The sequence below is a fragment of the Hyla sarda genome, chromosome 6 (assembly GCF_029499605.1).
Source record: "Hyla sarda isolate aHylSar1 chromosome 6, aHylSar1.hap1, whole genome shotgun sequence".
Taxonomy (NCBI): domain Eukaryota; kingdom Metazoa; phylum Chordata; class Amphibia; order Anura; family Hylidae; genus Hyla; species Hyla sarda.
In genome coordinates, this window is record NC_079194.1 from 253903171 (window position 1) to 253923081 (window position 19911).

Below are 19911 nucleotides of genomic sequence, written 5' to 3' on the forward strand. Positions count from 1 at the left end.
GGGGAACTACAACCTAATGTGAGGAAACTATACTGCCTACCTAATGTGGGGGAACATACTGCCTACCTAAGTTGTTTTTTTTTAAACTTAAGCCTCAGTATTCTGATTTAATTGCTGTGCTGGCACTTTGAGGGAAAATAAATTGGCGTGCATTATGGTTTGGGCACTCGGGCTCAAAAAGGTTTGCCATCACTGTCCTATGTGCAATGTTTTATGTCCAATATAGTCTTTGTGTGTGTTAATATATATATATATATATATAAATATATATATACCGTATTTATCGGCGTATAATACACATTTTTTAGGCAAAATTTTTTAGCCTAAAGTCTATCTGCGTGTTATACGCCGATAAGCCGCTGCAGTTAAGTGATTTAAAGCGGGCGCTTTAAATCAATGAACTGCAGCGGCTTTTGCAGGTGCAGAGACCTGCCGGCTTCTCTGCCCCTGCTTGTCCTGGGGTCTAGAGCCCTGCTGCTGCTGCTTCTCTCCCCCTGCTATCGGCGCCGCTGCCCCTTCTCTCCCCCTGGCTATCGGTGCCGCTGCCCCATTGCCGGCGCCGATAGCCAGAGGGAGAGAGGCGCCGATGCCCCGTTGCCTCCCCCATCCCTGGTTGTATAATTACCTGTTGCCGGGGTCGGGTCCGCGCTGCTTCAGGCCTCTGGTGTGCATCCCCTGCGTCATTGCTATGCGCTGCGAGACGCAATGACGAGTGACGTCACTCGTCATTGCGCCGTGCAGCGCATGGCAACGACGCAGGGGACACACACCGGAGGCCTGAAGCAGCGCGGACCCGACCCTGGCCCCATTGCCGGCGCCGCTTCTCTCCCCCTAGCTATTGGCACCGGCACCGATAGCCAGGGGGAGAGAATGGGCAGCGGTGCAGATAGCAGGGGGAGAGAAGCGGCGGCAGCAGGGCTCTAGACCCCAGGAAAGGCAGGGGGAGTGAAGCGGGCAGGGATGGCCTCTCTCCCCCTGCCTTTCCTGGGGGCTTCTGCGGGGTCAGAAACAGTGTATCGGGGTATACACATGCACACACACGCACCCTCATTTTACCAATGATATTATCCTTGGTAAAATGAGGGTGCGTTTTATAGGCCGGTGCGTGGTATACCCCAATAAATACGGTATATAATGTATGTATGGTGCACATACAATGTATATAAGTGGATATAAAGTATGTGTTTTCTGCTTATTTATCTGTATATACAGGTGTGTGTGTTATATACTTATGAAGGTATGCAGCACATATGAGCATATTTATATGTATGTGTGAACTGTGGCCCCACCCCCTGACGAAGCGCAATCGCACGAAACGTGCGTTGGGTTAAGTGCAGGTGGTAGATGGCTCTGCATTGGTTATCTGTGTTATGCTACTTGTAGCTTTTTTCTGCGAAACATTCTCATTGATCTCTGTTTAATAGTGTTGAGCGGCATAGGTCATATTCGAATTCGCGAATATTCGCAAATATATGGACGAATATTCGTCATATATTCGCGAACATTCGCATATTCGTTATATTCTCGTTTTATTTTCGCATATGCGAACATTCCCGTATGCGAAAATTAACATATGTGAATATTAGCATATACAAAATTAGTATACGCGCAAATTCGCATATGCGAAAATTAACATATGCAAATTTTTCGTATATGCGAATTTCCGCACGCCAGTCTCACACAGTAGTATTACAGCCTTCTTTACACCACACAAGCTGGAAGCAGAGATGGGTGATCACTATGATGTGTATTGTGAAGAAAAAAAAAACAAAAACGAATATTCGTAATTACGAATATATAGCGCTATATTCGCGAAATTCGCGAATTCGCGAATATGTGATATTCGCGAATAATATTCGAATTGCGAATATTCGCGAGCAACACTACTGTTTAATACTTGTCATTGTACTCTATACATGTGTTGTACTTGGTCTGTTTGATATGCTACAATTATCTGTACTCTCGTACCAATGTTTATGTCTTACACCTCCTTTACTCTATCCAGTGCTGTCCACTATGCCCATATTCCTTTTTTCGTATGGGTTTATGATATGTACACTTAATAAAGATTTATAAAGCTTTTGTACTCTGGTTGTTGCTGTACATTTTTGTCGGTGGTTATCACTTTGGTTAAGGGAAAAAGTCCAGTGGAGTGAGCATCTATTGCTCCCTGCGATCACTCATCACTCTTAAAAGTAGTAACCTAATTGGTTGCTAGGTGCAATTTTCCTTTGCACTTATTTTGGTGAAACTCCCTCGCTGTGTATGGCATGAACATGTGTATATGGTACCCCATGGTGGGGTACCATATACACATGTTCATTCCATACACAACGCCACACCAGCACGTTATATATATAGGTAGTATGTGACTTTTTCTTGGGAAGAGAGGGAGGGGCTTATGTTCCTGAACTTTTCAGACCCTAGCTATGTTTCTGCTTCCTGCCCACCCCAGAAAGAGTTAAACAGCGTTGCTATGCATCACTCAACATTCATCTTACAGCTAATGCATGGGCACCTTAAAGGGGTACTCAACTGGTGCCAGAAAGTTAAACAGATTTGTAAATTACTTCTATTAAAAAATCTTAATCCTTCCTGTACTTATTAGCTACTGAATACTACAAAGGAAATTATTTTCTTTTTGGAACACAGAGCTCTCTGCTGACATCATGAGCACAGTGCTCTCTGCTTAAATCTCTGTCCATTTTAGGAACTGTCCAGAGTAGGAGAAAATCCCCATAGCAAACATATGCGGCACTGGACAGTTCCTAAAATGGACAGAGATGTCAGCAGAGAGCACTGTGCTCGTGATGTCCACAGAGAGCTCTGTGTTCCAAAAAGAAAATAATTTCTTCTGTAGTATTCAGCAGCTAATAAGTACTGGAAGGATTAAGATTTTTTTAGTAGAAGTAATTTACAAATCTGTTTAATTTTCTGGCACCAGTTGATTAAAAAAAAATTAAAAGTTTTCCACCGGAGTACCCCTTTAAGGCTATACAACACAATCAAATAAAAAAAAAAGAGTAAATAAATGTATGATGTGATTTCTAACATAAAGCTTTCAGATATAGCAAACTTTCTGAAAAACAGAGTTAATTCTAGATATACAATGAAAATAAAAATTTGCCATGAATTTCTTGCTGCCTTAAGGTGTATTTTTAAAATTGAAGCAGTATTATTAAATCGAGTTACGTTTATATGACTTTCTATAAGAAAAAAAAAATAACAATAAGAGAAAAACAAACAAGTTGGCTCAATATTCCATCTTCAAGAGCATTTATGAAATAAGGTTTTATGGACCAATTTACTGATATTAAATGTAAAAAAAATGTGTGTTATACAGTCATGGCCGTAAATGTTGGCCCCCTCCTATAGACTTGCATTGAGGGGGCGGAGCATGACGTCATGAAGGTCGGGGCTATGACATCACGAGCTCCCGGCGCCAGCGTTCGGAACAGTTTGTTCTAAATACTGAGCAGTGGAGTACCCCTTTAAGTTTTGCTTTTCCCTAATTTTGCTTATTTTTTGTAACTGCTCTGAGGTGTCGGGTTTTCCAGAGCACATTTTATGTGGGAACATTAGCAAATATGTTGGGTTTTTTCAAAACTGTCTGGAACCCACCCCCTACCGCTAGTTACGCCCCCATTACCCTGCAACCACACTAGTTTTTTGGGTTTTCTGAGTAAAATGGAGAGTTGATCTGTTTTTTTATTTTTTTTTCTTGGTTGCAAATACTGGCGCACAATGCCGTGTGACACAAATTGGGTGCAAAATCAGAGACAAAATTGTCGGGATCACATTAATAAATGACTCCATTATGTATAAACACTCAATAGGCATCCATTTTTCATAAAATATATAGAAATTGATATTAAAGCCTCTGACGCCCATCCCTTTCAACAAATGTGGGAGGGTGACTTGGGTGGGGATATTTCAGGGGACCAATGGCTAACCCTATATTCTCTCCCATTTAAGCTCTCTAAGTGCACCAACCATATTGAATCCGCCCGAAAACTGTTATACCGTTGGTATTATACCCCCGAAAGACTATCTAAAATATACCCTGGAACGGACCCTACCTGCTGGAGGTGTGGCGCTCAAGTGGGGACCTTCCTACATGTTTGGTGGACATGCAATGCCTTAACGCTTTTCTGGTCTAGAGTTCACCACTTACTCCATGATGTTCTGGACGTTGCTATCCAGTGGGGCCCAGACTTTGCTCTGCTCTCCAATCACGTTATTGATCTCCCTAATCAATGCAAAACTATCGCATTTCACATTCTTGCAGCTGCTCGCCTTCTTATTGCATCTTCATGGAAGTCCAAACATGCTCCGGACTTTGCCCAGCTACGGGCCAAAATAACATATGCCTGTGAAATGGAGAGAATGATAGCACGCAGACAGGGCAAGGAACAGTCCTTTATTCATTTGTGGGACAGTTGGCTGCGATATATTGCCCGTAACCAGTCAGCAGCTCAATGAAGAAATACCCAATTTCCGCCTTGCTTTACGATTTTATTTTATTTACTTTGTTCCTTTAACCCTATTTTTCCTTTACTAGGTCGTGTTCTCTAACTAAGGATTCGCTAAATTAGTTGATAACGAAGCATGCTCTTGGGCTCTATGTTATCAGACACCATTTACCTAAGCTTCGTGTGACATTTGTGACACAATACTTAATCTATGGGTTGTGCTCCTTTCCCTCCCTTCTTCCCCATGTCGGTATTCCCTGTTTGTTTCTTCCCTCTACCCCTCTCCCCTACCCAAATTTAATAGGTTATACTGTAATCTGCGAGGTCAACCGACCGCATGTTATGCTTACTTGTGCTTTATATACCTGTAAAACCTGATAAATAAAGTTTGAAAAAAAAAAAAAAAGAAATTGATATTAAAACTAACCAGTAGTTGCTTTAATGGACTAATGGTTGTGGAAATAGCAGCAGCTTTTGCCTCCCCCCAAACAAGGGGTTTACATTCACTCAGAAGCTCAAGGAGGGCCCCATTTAAATGTGCTAAAGGGCCCCTCATTGTTTATTTTTCAGCATAAAAAAGGAAAGCATAAAGTATGTATACATATATATATATATATATATATATATATATATATATAAACTCCAATGGCGCAGCACTCCAATAAAAAAGGTGCATTTTATTCACACAAATCTCAATACAGCAACGTTTCTGCTCCTATGGAGCCATTTTCAAGCCTCAGGGCTTGTCTAAAGGAGGCCCTGATCTGGTCTGGACGCTGGCACCCATCTTGTTTTTGGCACTAAGCTGTGCTGCAATTACTTTTATATATATATATATATATATATATATATATATATATATCAGAAAATTACCAAGCGGCCTCAACCATTTAATATTAAAAAAAATGAAAATATGTTGTTTGTCTTTTTGTCTTTTTTCCAGCTTACATCTTTTTTTTGCAATTTGGTTTGAATTGATGACAGATATGTACAAGGACATTTTCCCTGATTCATGTAAACTTACTTTTAGTAGTCAGATGCATTTCTTCCTCGCCAAGATTCAAGTGATCCAACATATTAGTGACATTGATTTCTGAGCTCTGGAATGGCCAGCAGCCTCTTTATTAGATGTATATGATGTGTTTGATACCATATCTTCATCTTTATGCCCATGTTCCAAGTGTCCAACTGATATTCAAAATTTTTTTTTGCCAGTTTCCTTCTCATTAACGGCAATAAGGCTGGGTTGACACTGCGGAATACCAACGCTGACTGAATCAGAAAAGGCTAGGACCATGCAGACATTGCCGTCCCCATAGACGGAGATCTGCCAGAACATTCAACATGTTCAATGTTCAGGCAGATATTTTCAAGGGGTTTTCCAGGTGGAAAGTCCACCTCAAAAACTCCACAGTTTACACTGTGCAGCAGAATCCTATTCCAAGCAAAATTTCTAAACGGAATTCTGCTCGGAAATTCAGAAGTGTGAACCCGGCCCTACTGATTACTCATCCTTTCAGACCCAAAACATAAAGTTCTCTTCTTACTAAGCATTTTATTATTATTTCAGGTTTGCAGTATGAATGATGGTTTATTTTCTTTAATATGTCAAAGATAAATGATTGAAAGATGACTTGTGGTCGGAATAATTTTTGTAGCCTCTGTTTGCAACATTCTTTTTGTTTTGTTGCTACTCCCCAAGTTCCTGAGATGTAGGGATTTTACTATCTAGTTGACTATCTGCATTTTTCCTTGAGTAGTCAGATGGGTGTGAACTTTCAAAATAGGGGTGTAAATTTTAGGCTTAGGGGATGTAAATATGAGACTGATGGATCAGGCTCTGGGCATGTGAAAAGTAGGCTGAAGGGACATGGATCAAACAGGGGAGAATGAATATGAGGCTGAGGAGCGTGAATCAAAGTGGTGGATGTGGTAAGAGGTATGCATTGAACTAGGAGGGTATGAATATGAGGTTAAAGGAGTACTCCGGTGCAGAGTAGTCCTGCTCCGTTCTGCCCGGGCTGCAAAAAAAAAAATGAAAATAAACCATCTCTCACCTTCCTGGGTTCCCACGTAGCGCCACTACAGCTGATCGGTCCTCCGGTCCATCCTCTTCATACTTCCGGGTGTAACGAAGCGTCACATGGCGCTCAGCCTATTGCCGGCTGAGGCAGAACATCGCGGTGGCCGGCGATAGGCTGAGCGCCATGTGACGCTTCGTTACACCTGGAAGTATGAAGAAGATGGACTGATCAGCTGTAGTGGCGCTCCATGGGAACCCAGGAAGGTGAGAGATGGTTTATTTTCATTTTTTTTTTGCAGCCCGGGCAGGACGGAGCAGGAATACTCCGCACCAGAGTACTCCTTTAAAGGGGTACTCCGGTGGGAAACTTTTTTTTTTTTTAATCAACTGGTGCCAGAAAGTTAAATAGATTTGTAAATTATTTCTATTAAAAATTCTTAATCCTTCCAGTAATTATTAGCGGCTGTATACTACAAAGGAAATTATTTTCTTTTGGCATTTATTTTCTGTCAGGACCACAGTGCTCTCTGCTGACACCTCTGTCCATTTTAGGAACTGTCCAGAGTAGCATATGTTTGCTATGGGGATTTTCTCCTGCTCTGGACAGTTCCTGACATGGGCAGAGGTGTCAGCAGAGAGCACTGTGGTCATGACAGAAAAGAAATCCAAAAAGAAAATAATTTTCTTTGTAGTATACAGCCACTAATTAGTACTGGAAGGATTAAGATTTTTAATAGAAGTAACCTACAAATCTGTTCAATTTTCTGGCATCAGTTGATTTAAAAAAAAAAAGTTTTCCACCAGAGTACTCCTTTAAAGGGTCATGAATCAGGCTCAGGGGAGTGTGGATATGAGGCTGTGGGGATGTCAATCAGGTTTTACCTGAACCTAGAATTCAGACCATTTTGAAATAAAGTTCATTATAACAACAACATTTAAAAAAATGTATTGGAATCAGGGAACCGAAGGCTACAAATCTAGATATTTTTAAGATACAACAGCTAGAGGAATATGCGGGTGACACTACTGTAAAACGAACAAGTGAAGTGGAGATATAGAGCACAAAGCATACAATGGAGGAGTCCACGTGGAGAAAAAACGCAATGGGGGCGCAATCAACTGGAAAAATAATAATACAGTGCTAAATGCCAGACAAAAAAGAAAAAAGAAGTAGGTGAACCCAATAAAAAATAGCTTTATTTCAATCCATTAAAAAAACATCACCCGCAAGAGGGGAAGAGAGAAAGACGCTGGTGGCCGCCAGGCCTGTGGGCAACAGGCTGTTTCGCGGAACCCCGCTTCCTCTGACCGGCCGCCGGCATCTTTCTCTCTTCCCCTCCTGCTGGTGATATTTTTAATGGATTGAAATAAAGCTATGTTTTTATTGGGCATCTACTTTTTTCTTTTTTGTCTGGCATTTAGATCATTTTAATACTGACCTCTCCAAAAAGGACAAGCCCTGTAAATATGCCCTATTAATGCATATGACGTCATATGGGGGGGGGGGGGGGGGTCACATGCTTGGGACCCTTTGTATTTTCCGAAACGGAGAACCACTCAGTGAGAGGATTCAATAAATGTTTGCTTCCTACTCTTTATGGACTTAGTGTTTTGCTCAGTACTTGAGTGAAACCTTTCTAGAAGGCCATCTCTGGTAGAATACCACTGCCTTATCAACAACAGATTGCCTGCAACAGATTCTCAGTTCCACCATTTATTAAAAGACCACCCTGATAAAAGACCACTTTTTAATGCAACTTTTGGTGGTCGCCTCAAAGAGATTTCAGAGACATTCAGCACCTTGTACATTGGTGTATCACTTATTGACAACTACAGGGGTGCAGTATCACTTCCATTGGTATTGGAAATCTGTATCTTTAAAACTCTATGAATGTTTAAACTGCAAATAGATTTTCTGCTTTTCTAGTGATGTGTATGGTTTACCTCCACTGTAAGTTTTTCCCCCTCCTCTGTCTTCCCATTAATTCTGGCCACTTTCCTGAGGTCTTTGATGGCTTGTTCATATTTCCCACCTAGAACAAGCCATCGGCTGGACTCCGGGAGCCACCTGTGGTCCACAAGCAGTGAGAACATAAGTCATTGTGAAAAGTTACTACAGGATTATTTTCATCACACAAACACATTGAAGAGCAAAGCTACCGAATATATTAATGCAAAAATTATATTCAATTATATCTTAAAAAAAACAATAATATTATTGTTAAAAAAATAAATCTTCATATTAGAACATTTATGTGATTTGGCAATTTAGTAAGACTAGGTTTCCACACAAGTTATTTTTTTTATTTGTTTTAGAAAACTGCTACTGCAGTCTTTGAGCCAAAGCCAGAAGTGAATTCAAAAGGTGTGGGGAATATAGAGGAAAGACTTATACAGTGACCCCCCGACCTACACTGGCCCCGACATACAATAATTTCAACATACAATGGTCTCTCAGAGGCCATCGCATGTTGAAGGCAGCATCAACATACGATGCTTTTGTATGTCGGGGCCATAGCATAAACGGCTATCCGGCAGCGCAGACTGCTTCAGCTGCCACCGGATAGCCGTTTACGGTGCCCCGTGTGGTCCGGTGATGATCACTCACCTGTCCCCGGCGCTCCGGACCGTCCTCTTCGGGATCCCCTGCATCGCACACCGTCCCGTCATCCAATAGGAGCGGCGTGCGTAACGACGTGATGACAGCGATAAGGAACGACGATTCCGGGCAGCGGAGACGGTCTAGAGCGGCGGGGACAGGTGAGTATACCTTTTTATATTAAACAGTGCACGGATCCCTCAACATATGATGGTTTAAACAAACAATGGTTCATTTGGAACGAATTACCATCGTATGTTGAGGGACCACTGTACTTCTCCTTCCTTATGGATCTACTTGTGACTTTGGCTCAAAAACTGCAGTGGCAGTTTTCCAAAAAACGCCAGAAAAAAAACCTGTGTGGAAACCTAGCCTGAGGCTCATTACACATCAGTGCAATGTCACACCAGCGATCAGATATCTTATCCCCTATCCTTTGGATAGGGATAAAATGTCTGTGGCAGAGTACCCCTTTAAGAAGGGGAGAAAGAAGCAATTCCTTTATATGTTCTACTCCTTTTGAATCCACTTCTATCTTTAGCTCAAAAACAGTATGAAAGTTCCGTAAAATGCCAGAAAAACTAGCCTACACAATTTTGTAGCATTGTTGACTTCAATGTGTAACAAAATCTGCTACAGCAAATCTGCATCAGATCTGCAGCAAAAATATGCATGTGTGAACTGACTCTAAGGGTGATTTCACACGCACAGTTGCCCTCATTTACTAAGAGTGTAGGGTTGTGCTGGATTTTTTTGGGCACATGCAGGGAAAATATTAATTCTAAATTATATTCCAAATTAATAATTGTACACACATTACTAGGGAATCTAATACCAAGCAAAATCGCTTAGAATAAAAGCAACCAAAATTTCCAAGGGCAAAAGTGAAGGGATTGAGTAATGTGGTTTTGTAGGATTCAGACCATCTTTGTTTTGGTCAGAAATTTAGTGAAAACCTTACCACCTTTAGGACCAGGGGTTTATTGTGGGGGGGCTAATGCAGGACATCACGAATCGCGATCAAAGTTGATTGCTGCGTCTAAAATAAACAGTCCCAGCAGCTCAGCGGAGCTGATCGGGACCACTGCGGTAAAACCGCAGCATACCCAGCATCCCTTTTCTACTACTCAATTTCACATAGGCAGAGAGAGTCTTATGAACACTTAAGAGGCGGGCAGGCACATTGGAGCAAAGGAGAAGGAGTTAGGGATTGCTGGGTATTTTAGCTCCCTCCTCCATTGCACAAAGCCATGATTAACATATTAGCAATGCCGGCTAATACATTGTATATCTCCAAAATGGCAGCACCAATCCGAGTGAGTAATACATGCTCTTAATATGGTTCACCCGCACTATCACACGGGGCATTGGGTTAAGTGTGGGTAAACCAGCTGTCAGTTTCCCTTTAGCAAATAACAAATCCAGGGCATATTTTATACACTTTAGTTTGGCTGTCAGGAGTCAGGTGGAAGTTTCAGGCAAGTTATTTTTGGACTCATTGTAACTAATTATGATTAGTTACAATTAGTAATGTTAGGTTGTTAAACCTCATGGTGGTGAACAGGCATCCAGGGGCAGACACAGTGGGTAAGCACAGGAATGAGGATCTACAGTAGGGTCTAAAAAGTGTACTGGCTCTGATAGAATGACAAGCCAGAGCATGTCCCTGCACCTTTACCACATGACGTTTCGGTTTTCCACCAGAGAGTGCCACCTCTGGGGGCTTATGTCAGACAGCTGGATATTGCACAGTGTTCATGAATGCCAATCACATAGCTTTCTCCCTGACTCCTGTGCTTGTCTTAGTCCTGCAATTTAAATATAGCTGTAGCCACTTTTTACTTTAAAAACATTTAAGTTTTTCACTTAAATTCACTTTATAGTTTGTGTTTATTGTAGTTGACGTTGTTTAAAGGAAAAGTGAGGGTCCTTCCCATATCCAAAAAGTCAAGTGTTCCCATACACGTGCAGTAAATATACCTTTTAAACATGATAAAGAACTGAAAACACTAAGAATATCAGACAAAATATACATTGTTTGACCACGTATTATGCTTAGAATAACAGATAATACCTTTCCTTTTAAAATATGTGTCATTTAGGACTCCAGGAAAGCTTGCACCCCCCCTGTTTGAGCTGTCATGGGGATGATATTGAAATTGAAAATGAGTTTTATAAAGAATATATATATATATACATTACCATGAGTATAAAAAGTAGATGAAGAAGGGAAGGGATGCAGCCATCTGCAGCATGCGCCAGTCTTGAATCATAAATGCTAGACCCACCAGCACCAACTGGCCAGTTGTGTAACAGTACCCGGTGACTGTACTGGTAAAAGCCCGATACTCTGTTGGAATCCATTCTACAACTATAGGGAGAGCACACAGTTTAATAAGTTCTCAGGGGAAACTAATGTTCCAAAAGATCAAAGAAAAAAATAACTGATATTCTGATGGTGCCCAGGTATACACTGCTTATTGGGGATATCTCAACATGCCGGAAATGTCTGCCCAACAAATCACTGGCAGCTGTGGTGATTTCCTATTGGGGTCAGTGATTGGCTCTGCCGGCATTTCCTGCAATGAAAAGAAAAGGAAGTAATGAGCAACAGACCCAATCACCATCAGAACTGAAGCTGGAGCATGGGAAGAAGGATCAGGCAGGTGAGTATCATTTTAAAAAGCCAATTAAAATCCTGAAATTCCTATGATGTTCAACATGATTAAAATGAAGATCTAGATAACATTTAATAGAATTATTAGAAATGTCCTTAGATAATACTAGCCGAGTACCCGGCATTGCATGATCTTCCTACCTAAACCTAAAAGAAACAATGACTCTACTGTCCTCCTATCCAGTCCTCATATCCCCTACACATATGCAGACCGCATATCCCAACTTCGTATCCCAACCTTATATTCTATCTTCATATCCCAACTTCACATGCCAACCTCATATCCTGTCCTCATATCCCGTCATCACATCCCGACCTTATACCCTGACCTCATATCCCTGCCTCATATCCCAACCTCATATCCCTTCCTCATATCCCATCCTTATATCCCATCCTCATATCTCGACCTCATATCATGACCTTATATCCTGTCCTCATATCCTATGCTCATATCCCATTGTCATATCTCAACCTTATATCCCATCTTCATATCCGGACCTCATATCCTGATCTTATATCCTGTCCTCACATCCAGACCTTATATCCCATCCTCATATCCTGACCTCATATCCCATCCCCCTATTCCGTTCTCATATCCAGTTCTCGCACTAACTATTCTGCTGCTAGAAAGTTGACAGGATGTTTACAAGTCCTAAGAAATCTCTGCAGCCTGAGTAACATGATCAGGAGAAGTACCAGAAATCCCAAAGACTTGCATGGGGCTTCAAAGACAAATCCACATCCTTTCATAAGGGGGTCAGTAAGGGTTGATTTAACTGCTGTAACTGGTATATATTTTGTTGACATATTATGTTATGCTGAAACATATAAAGTTATGCTGAAACATACATGCATACATTGAGTTTTATATACATACTAGCACTAGTACCCAGCGTTTTTTATATCGCTTGTGGGAAAGGAAAAGCAACATATGAGGACGCTCTTGTCCTTATATCCCCCCCCCCATATCCCATCCTAATGTTACCTCCTCTTATTCATCCAAAGATCCTGTCCTCATATTCTTTCCCTCATATCTTAACCTCGCATCCCGATCTTGTATCCCTTTCTCATATCCCCACCTTACAGCCTGTCCTCATTTCCAGTCCTTATATTCCGACCTCAAATCCCTATCTCATATCCTGACCTCAGATGGGGCTGAGTTGTGATGAAGAGATTGTAGATGGAAAAGAGAAAGGGGTGTGGTTTTTTGGGGGGCATTGCTTTGTTGGATGAGATGTGACATGAAAGCCGACCAAAGCACAAAACGGATGGAAAATAGAAGGAGGTGGGGTTTTGCAAGCTGGACTAACATACAACAAAGGAACAAAATAGAATGGGGTGTGTGACTTGTGGGAGAGGATGTGGCCTGCAAGCCGGTCTGACACATTCAACCAGAGATGCAGAGGGGAGCTTGTGCAGTAAGGTGGGGCTGAGCTGTGATGAAGAGATTGTGGTTGAAGTACCTGTGATGTGGTGTAATGGGCGAAAATGGTGTTTTCAGCTTTGAGGAGAAGCTAAAAAGGGCCGAAACCAGCAGGTGCATAGTTTGTGGGAGGGACTTTCTGTATGGGCATGGCTTGCACGGCAGGGCTGTAGCCCCCATGAGGCGATCGCCTCAGGTGCGCTGTTGCAAGGGGCACAGCGGACAGGGCTGCATTGGCCCTAGCTGCTGTACCTGCTTGCAAAGGGAGTCCAGCACATATTACACTGATTCCCTACCGGGGTGCCAGGACACTCTGGTGGAAAATATGGTGCAAAAATGTTTTGATTTTCCTGCCCAAGCCTGCACACCTGTGAGTCACAGGCGTGTAGGCCGGGCGGGAGGGAAGTCTGTGTGCAGTGCCGGGACGGGTGATGCTGCAGCTCCAATCCTCGTGTATCCTCCTTCTCCTGTGGAGCAGCTCTGGACTCTGGATTCTCCCTGGCCCCTCAGCAGAATGATGTGGATGGAGGGAAGGAGCAGAGGTGGCGCTGACAGATGCCTACTCAACTTCTGGTAGTGCACTCCCATCCTTCTTTCACTCCTCTACACCTCTCTGTCACCCCTCGTAACCTCTCTGTAACCCCTGGAAACCCCTCTGTTATACCGTACACCCCTCTGTCACCCCTCTAAACCCCTCTGTCACCCCTGTACACCCCACGATTACCCCATACACCCCTCTGTCATTCCTCTACACCCCTCTCTCCCTTGTACACCCCTTTGTCACTGTGTGGGATAAGGCTGGAGGCATTGTGTGTGGGTGAGGCAGATGGCATTGTGTGTGCTTGGGGGGGGGGGCTGGATGCATTTGAGTGAGGCTGGAAACATTGGGGGATGTTAATCAAAACCTGTGCAAAGGAAAAGTTGCCCAGTTGCCCATAGCAACCAATCAGATTGCTTATTTCATTTTGCAGAGGCCTTGTTAAAGAGAAGAGTTGAGAACCGAGGGGACCCAGCAGCCAAGGCATTGGGAAGATAGCCTCCGGCAACCCAATCCGTGAATCTATGTATATTGATATGTATATTGTTGTCTTGAGTGTCTTCAGAAAGCAGTTACAAAGTCAAATTGACCCCATAAGTTTAAAGAGTATGCATGGACATTCACCATGCCACATGGACTCATCCTTATCTTGTTTCGTAATCCTACCTGAGAAGGACATTGGGGAAGATTTATCAAAACCTGTCCAGAGGAAAAGTAGCCCAGTTGCCCATAGCAACCAATCAGATTGCCTCTTTCATTTTTCACAGGACTTCTAAAAAATGAAAGAAGCGATCTGATTGGTTACTATGGGCAACTGGGCAACTTTTCCTCTGAACATGTTTTGATAAATCTCCCCTATTGTACATAAATTCCTCAGGAATTGTCACTAGGCCTCAGTGGCCACTTCAGTCCTCTGCCTTCCAGGATGGGTGTCAAGGACAACTTTAATTAAGAGGGGAGTTTGTGGTTGCCCAGTACGGGAGGTGTTATGCAACGTGCTCCTGCTGTCCTGTCAGGCAGCCTTCTTCAGTGTCTCCAAGGCCCCCTGCACTTGTTTTCCCATTGTAAATATGTTTTTCCATGTAAAATGTTATAAAATGTAATGTTGCTTTAAGAGTTACACTTTATGATATGTCATGTGATTGTTACCCAGGAGGTACCAGTGACCAGGTGATCCCAAGAGTGACCTATGGGCTCCCTGCTAGTTTCCCCCATGTAAGCCCTGGGTGGAGCTTGCTGTTTTCTCTTTGAGCTCTGCTCTTCTGCTAAGCTGAGGTCCAATGCAGTCGTGCCTAGTGTGTGTGTCCAGAGTGTTGGAGTCCAGTCCTGCAGCCATCATCAAGTAAAGTAAGCTAAAGTCACATTTTTATGAGTCAAGTCAGTCCCTGTGATCTGTCAAGTCAGCGTGGTCTGCATTCAATTGTCCAGTCCTACTACAAGTCCCAGCAAGCCTTTTATGTCTCTGCGTTACTGGTCACCTCCATGGGCCCTGGCTGAACTGTATAGACTTTACCAACTGTTTACCCTCAGTAAAGCTACTGTTGTCCGTAACTTGGCGTCAGAGTCTTTATTGTCCCCGTGCCTAGCCCAGGATCCAGCGATATACCTTCAGATGGTTATAGGCTAAACCATGCCCTGGCATCATGAGTACAAGGGGTGAATGCCATCTTTAACCATTTAATATACTACATCATGTACATTAGATTATTGTCCCTTTAAATCTTGCATTCAACAATGGCGGCTCAGCAGACATATAACTGACATATTATACCTATTACATTGCTGTACTAGAGTAGTATTTTTTCTCCTTCATTGACATTCATATTTCATAGAATTTTTAATTTATTTGTTTTGTAATTAAGTGACTCTTAGATATTATACTTGCTTAGAGAATAGGAATTAAGAACAATCCCGGAGAGAGCAGCACCAGTCAGGAAACGAAAGACACAGTACACTACGTAGTTTGGAGCAAAAGCTGCACATATTCCAGTCACAAACATCTGAAGGTTTGACCAAATATTCAATGGTCTGCGCCCAAACCTGGAATAACAAATTGGGATAACATTTTGGAAGACATTCATTCTGTTGATAGCATTCTGTTGTGTATGGGGCTGCAAGATTTATAATAATATATGTTTATTTCTCAGATGACAAACCCTGGAGAAGAGACTTGTTTTCTTTTTTGGAAGACAGAGCTCTCTGCTGACATCACGAGCACAGTGCTCTCTGCTGACATCTCTGTCCATTTTAGGAACTGTCCAGAGCAGCATATGTTTGCTGTGGGGATTTTCTCCTACTCTGGATAGTTCTTAAAATATTCAACATCCATTTGTATAAATCTGTGGGGAAAAAATCTATACAGCTGCCACGCCCCCTCCCATAGGCTTGCATTAAGGGGGTGGAGCGTCATGTCACACGGGGCGGGGCCATGACATCACAATGCTCCGGCCTCCGTGATCGCCAGTAATTAGACCAATGCTCCGGGGACTGATTATAACGGGGTGCGGAGTGCAAGATCACGGGGGTCCCCAGCGGCGGGACCCCCACGATCAGGCATCTTATCCCCTATCCTTTGGATAGGGGATAAGATGTCTTAGCACCGGAGTACCACTTTAAGCACAGATAACACTGATCAATGCTATGCTATGGCATATCATTGAACAGTAAATGCAATCCAAAGATTGCATGTAATAGTCCCCTATGGGGACTTAAAAGGAGTGTAATAAAAAGTGATAATAAAAGTTTAACTCCTTAACAATGCAGGAAGTGTATTTACATCCTGCGCCGGCTCCCGCGATATAACTCTGGTCTTGTGGTTGATCGTCGCGTCTGAATCAATAGAACATGTCATTTTTACAGAAAAATGCACTACATAAAAACGAAAGCCCCCAAAAATTGCAAAAGGACGTTTTTTTTTCAATTTTGTCGAACATTTTGTCGATAAGTTATTTTTTTTGATTGGCTGTAGATTTTCGGGTAAAATGACTGATGTCATTACAAAGAAGAAAAGGTGGTGCAAAAAAATAAGCCATCATATGGATTTTTAGGTGGAAAATTTAAAAGGTTATGATTTTTAAAAGGTAAAGAGGAAAAAACGAAAATGCAAAAACTGAAATACGCTGTCCTTAAGGAGTTAAATCACCCCCTTTTTCCTTAAAAAAAAAAGGAAATAAACATAAACATATGTAGTATCATTCCTGAACTATAAAAGTATAATGTTAATTAGACTGCACGTTCAAAGGCGTATACGTTATAAAATACCAAATTCCAAAATTGCATATTTTTGGTCACTTTGTATACCTTAAAAAAAAGTATAACTTAAAAAAAAATGTATAAAAAGTGATCAAAAAGTCCCCTCAAAACAAAAATGGTACCGATAAAAACTTCAAATCACGGAGAAAAAAATTAGCCCTCACACATCCCCCTGTACGGAAAAATAAAAAGTTATAGGGATCAGAAGAATACTCATTTTCATGCAAAAGGTTATAATTTGTTTAACAGAAGTAAAAAAATAAAAAAAAACAAGACCTATATAAGGTGTCATTTCTACCAATAAGAGCACTGCAGAGAAATGGAAGCTGCCAAAATTGACAAAATTGTATTTGTTGGTTTTTCAATTTTGTCCCAAAAATAATTTTCTTTTTTAATTTTGCTGTAGGTTTTGTGGTGAAATGGTTGATATAACTGAAAATTTTAATTGGTAATGGAAAAACACGCCCTTATATAGGTCTGTAGTTGGAAAACTCAAAGCCTTATGATTTTTAGAAGGTTGGGAGGAAAAACGAAAATTCAAAAATAAAAAAAAAACTGAGTCCTTAAGGGGTTAAAAAACACACCTCAATGAGCTTGCATAAACATCGCAAAACAATTCCAGCATGGTTGATCAAACATTTAGATTATGCCATTGCGAATTATCATTCATGCATATTTTATCTAAGTTTATCTAAGTTTAGGGACTGATATATAAGAGGAAATAATGTGGTCACAACCATCTGTACAATGGCCAAGAATACTTTGCTGCTGTAGCCCATAGGGCTCAATAGACGAAATGTCTACTTGTGACAACTTTCATTCGGCTTAAAGTGTACCTGTCATTAACTAAAACTTTTTATGTATGTAGATAATATCATGATATGAATATTTGTAACATACATTGGTTAACAAATGTGTATATTTTTGGGTGAAAAAGTGCTGTCCCTGCAGCTATTGTCTGTGTGTCTCTGTGAGTAGACCAAATACAGGAAGTGAGGGCAGGACAAGCAGGGCTCTGTGCAGGCTCCTGGCTTGTCAATCATCCTGCTGAGTTAGCGTGTACCGTGTATTTCTACAGGAGCATGTCACAGTTCCTCACTGAAAAATCTATAGAAAAGTAAAAAGAGAAAAAGGTGCAGAAATCAGGAATAACATTCACATAGGGCGTTAGGTTCACTGCTTACCAGATAGTGTTGTGTTTAAAGCACAACACCTCAATGTGCCTGTAGAATCACTGGTGATATAGAGGTCAGCTGCCCTGCTTGCCCTCAGTGTACAGAGCCCTGCTTGTCCTCAGTGTTCAGAGCCCTGCTTGTCCTCAGTGTACAGAGCCCTGCTTGTCGACATTGTACAGAGCCCTGCTTGTCCTCAGTGCACAGAGCCCTGCTTGTCCTCAGTGTAGAGGGCCCTGCTTGTCCTCAGTGTACAGAGCCCTGCTTGTCCTCAGTGCACAGAGCCCTGCTTGTCCTCAGTGCACATAGCCCTGCTTGTCCTCAGTGCAAAGAGACCTGCTTGTCCTCAGTGTACACAGCCCTGCTTGTCCTCAGTGCACAGAGCCCTGCTTGCCTACGTGCACAGAGCCCTGCTTTTCCTTAGTGCACAGAGCCCTGCTTGTCTCCAGTGTACAGAGCCCTGCTTGTCCTCACTACATATAGCCCTGCTTGTCCTCAGTGCACAGATCCCTGCTTATCTTTAGTGCACAGAGCCCTGCTTGTCCTCAGTGCACAGAGCCCTGCTTGTCCTCACTGCACAAAGCCCTGCTTGTCTTTTGTACACAGAGCCCGGCTTGTCCTCACTGCACATGGCCCTGCTAGTCCTCACTGAACAGAGCCCTGCTTGTCCTCAGTGCACAGAGCCCTGCTTGTCCGCAGTGCAAAGGGCCCTGCTTGTCTCCAGTGTACAGAGCCCTGCTTGTCCTCAGTGCACAGAGCCCTGCTTGTCCTCAGTGCACAGAGCCCTGCTTGTCCTCAGTGTAGAGAGCCCTGCTTGTCCTCAGTGTACAGAGCCCTGCTTGTCCTCAGTGCAAAGAGACCTGCTTGTCCTCAGTGTACACAGCCCTGCTTGTCCTCAGTGCACAGAGCCCTGCTTGCCTACGTGCACAGAGCCCTGCTTGTCCTTAGTGCACAGAGCCCTGCTTGCCTACGTGTACAGAGCCCTGCTTGTCCTTAGTGCACAGAGCCCTGCTTGTCTCCAGTGTACAGAGCCCTGCTTGTCCTCACTGCATATAGCCCTGCTTGTCCTCAGTGCACAGATCCCTGCTTATCTTTAGTGCACAGAGCCCTGCTTGTTCTCAGTGCACAGAGCCCTGCTTGTCCTCACTGCACAGAGCCCTGCTTGTCCTCACTGCACAAAGCCCTGCTTGTCTTTTGTGCACAGAGCCCGGCTTGTCCTCACTGCACATGGCCCAGCTTGTCTCCAGTGTATAGAGCCCTGCTTGTTCTAACTGCACAGAGCCCTGCTTGTCCTCACTGAACAGAACCCTGCTTGTCCTCAGTGCACAGAGCCCTGCTGGTTCTCAGTGCACAAGGCCCTACTTGTCTCCAGTGTACAGAGCCCTGCTTGTCCTCAGTGCACAGAGCCCTGCTTGTCCTCAGTGCACAGAGCCCTGCTTGTCCTCAGTGTACAGAGCCCTGCCTGTCCTCAGTGCAGAGAGCCCTGCTTTTTCTCACTGCAGAGAGCCCTGCTTGTCCTCAGTGCACAGAGCCCTGCTTATTCTCAGTGTACAGAGCCCTGCATGTTCTCAGTGTACAGAGCCCTGCTTGCCTACGTGCACAGAGCCCTGCTTGTCCTCAGTGCACAGAGCCCTGCTTGTACACAGTGCACAGAGCACTTCTTGTCCTTAGGGCACAGAGCCCTGCTTGTCCCTACGGCACAGAACCCTGCTTGTCCTCTGTGCACAGAGCCCTGCTTGTCCTCACTGCACAGAG

The 19911-nt window shown here is 43.0% G+C and overlaps 1 protein-coding gene across 1 annotated transcript in view; it reads right to left on the minus strand.

The window, feature by feature from the left end:
• LOC130277733 (solute carrier family 22 member 6-B-like) overlaps positions 1 to 19911 on the minus strand; it is a 64384-nt gene that overhangs the window by 22666 nt on the left and 21807 nt on the right. Inside the window, exons 3-5 of the mRNA XM_056528467.1 lie at positions 15618 to 15772; positions 11297 to 11465; positions 8440 to 8563 (exon numbers count right to left, since the gene is read on the minus strand). Coding sequence (XP_056384442.1) covers positions 8440 to 8563; positions 11297 to 11465; positions 15618 to 15772 — 448 coding nt within the window. The remainder of the gene's footprint in view (positions 1 to 8439; positions 8564 to 11296; positions 11466 to 15617; positions 15773 to 19911) is intronic.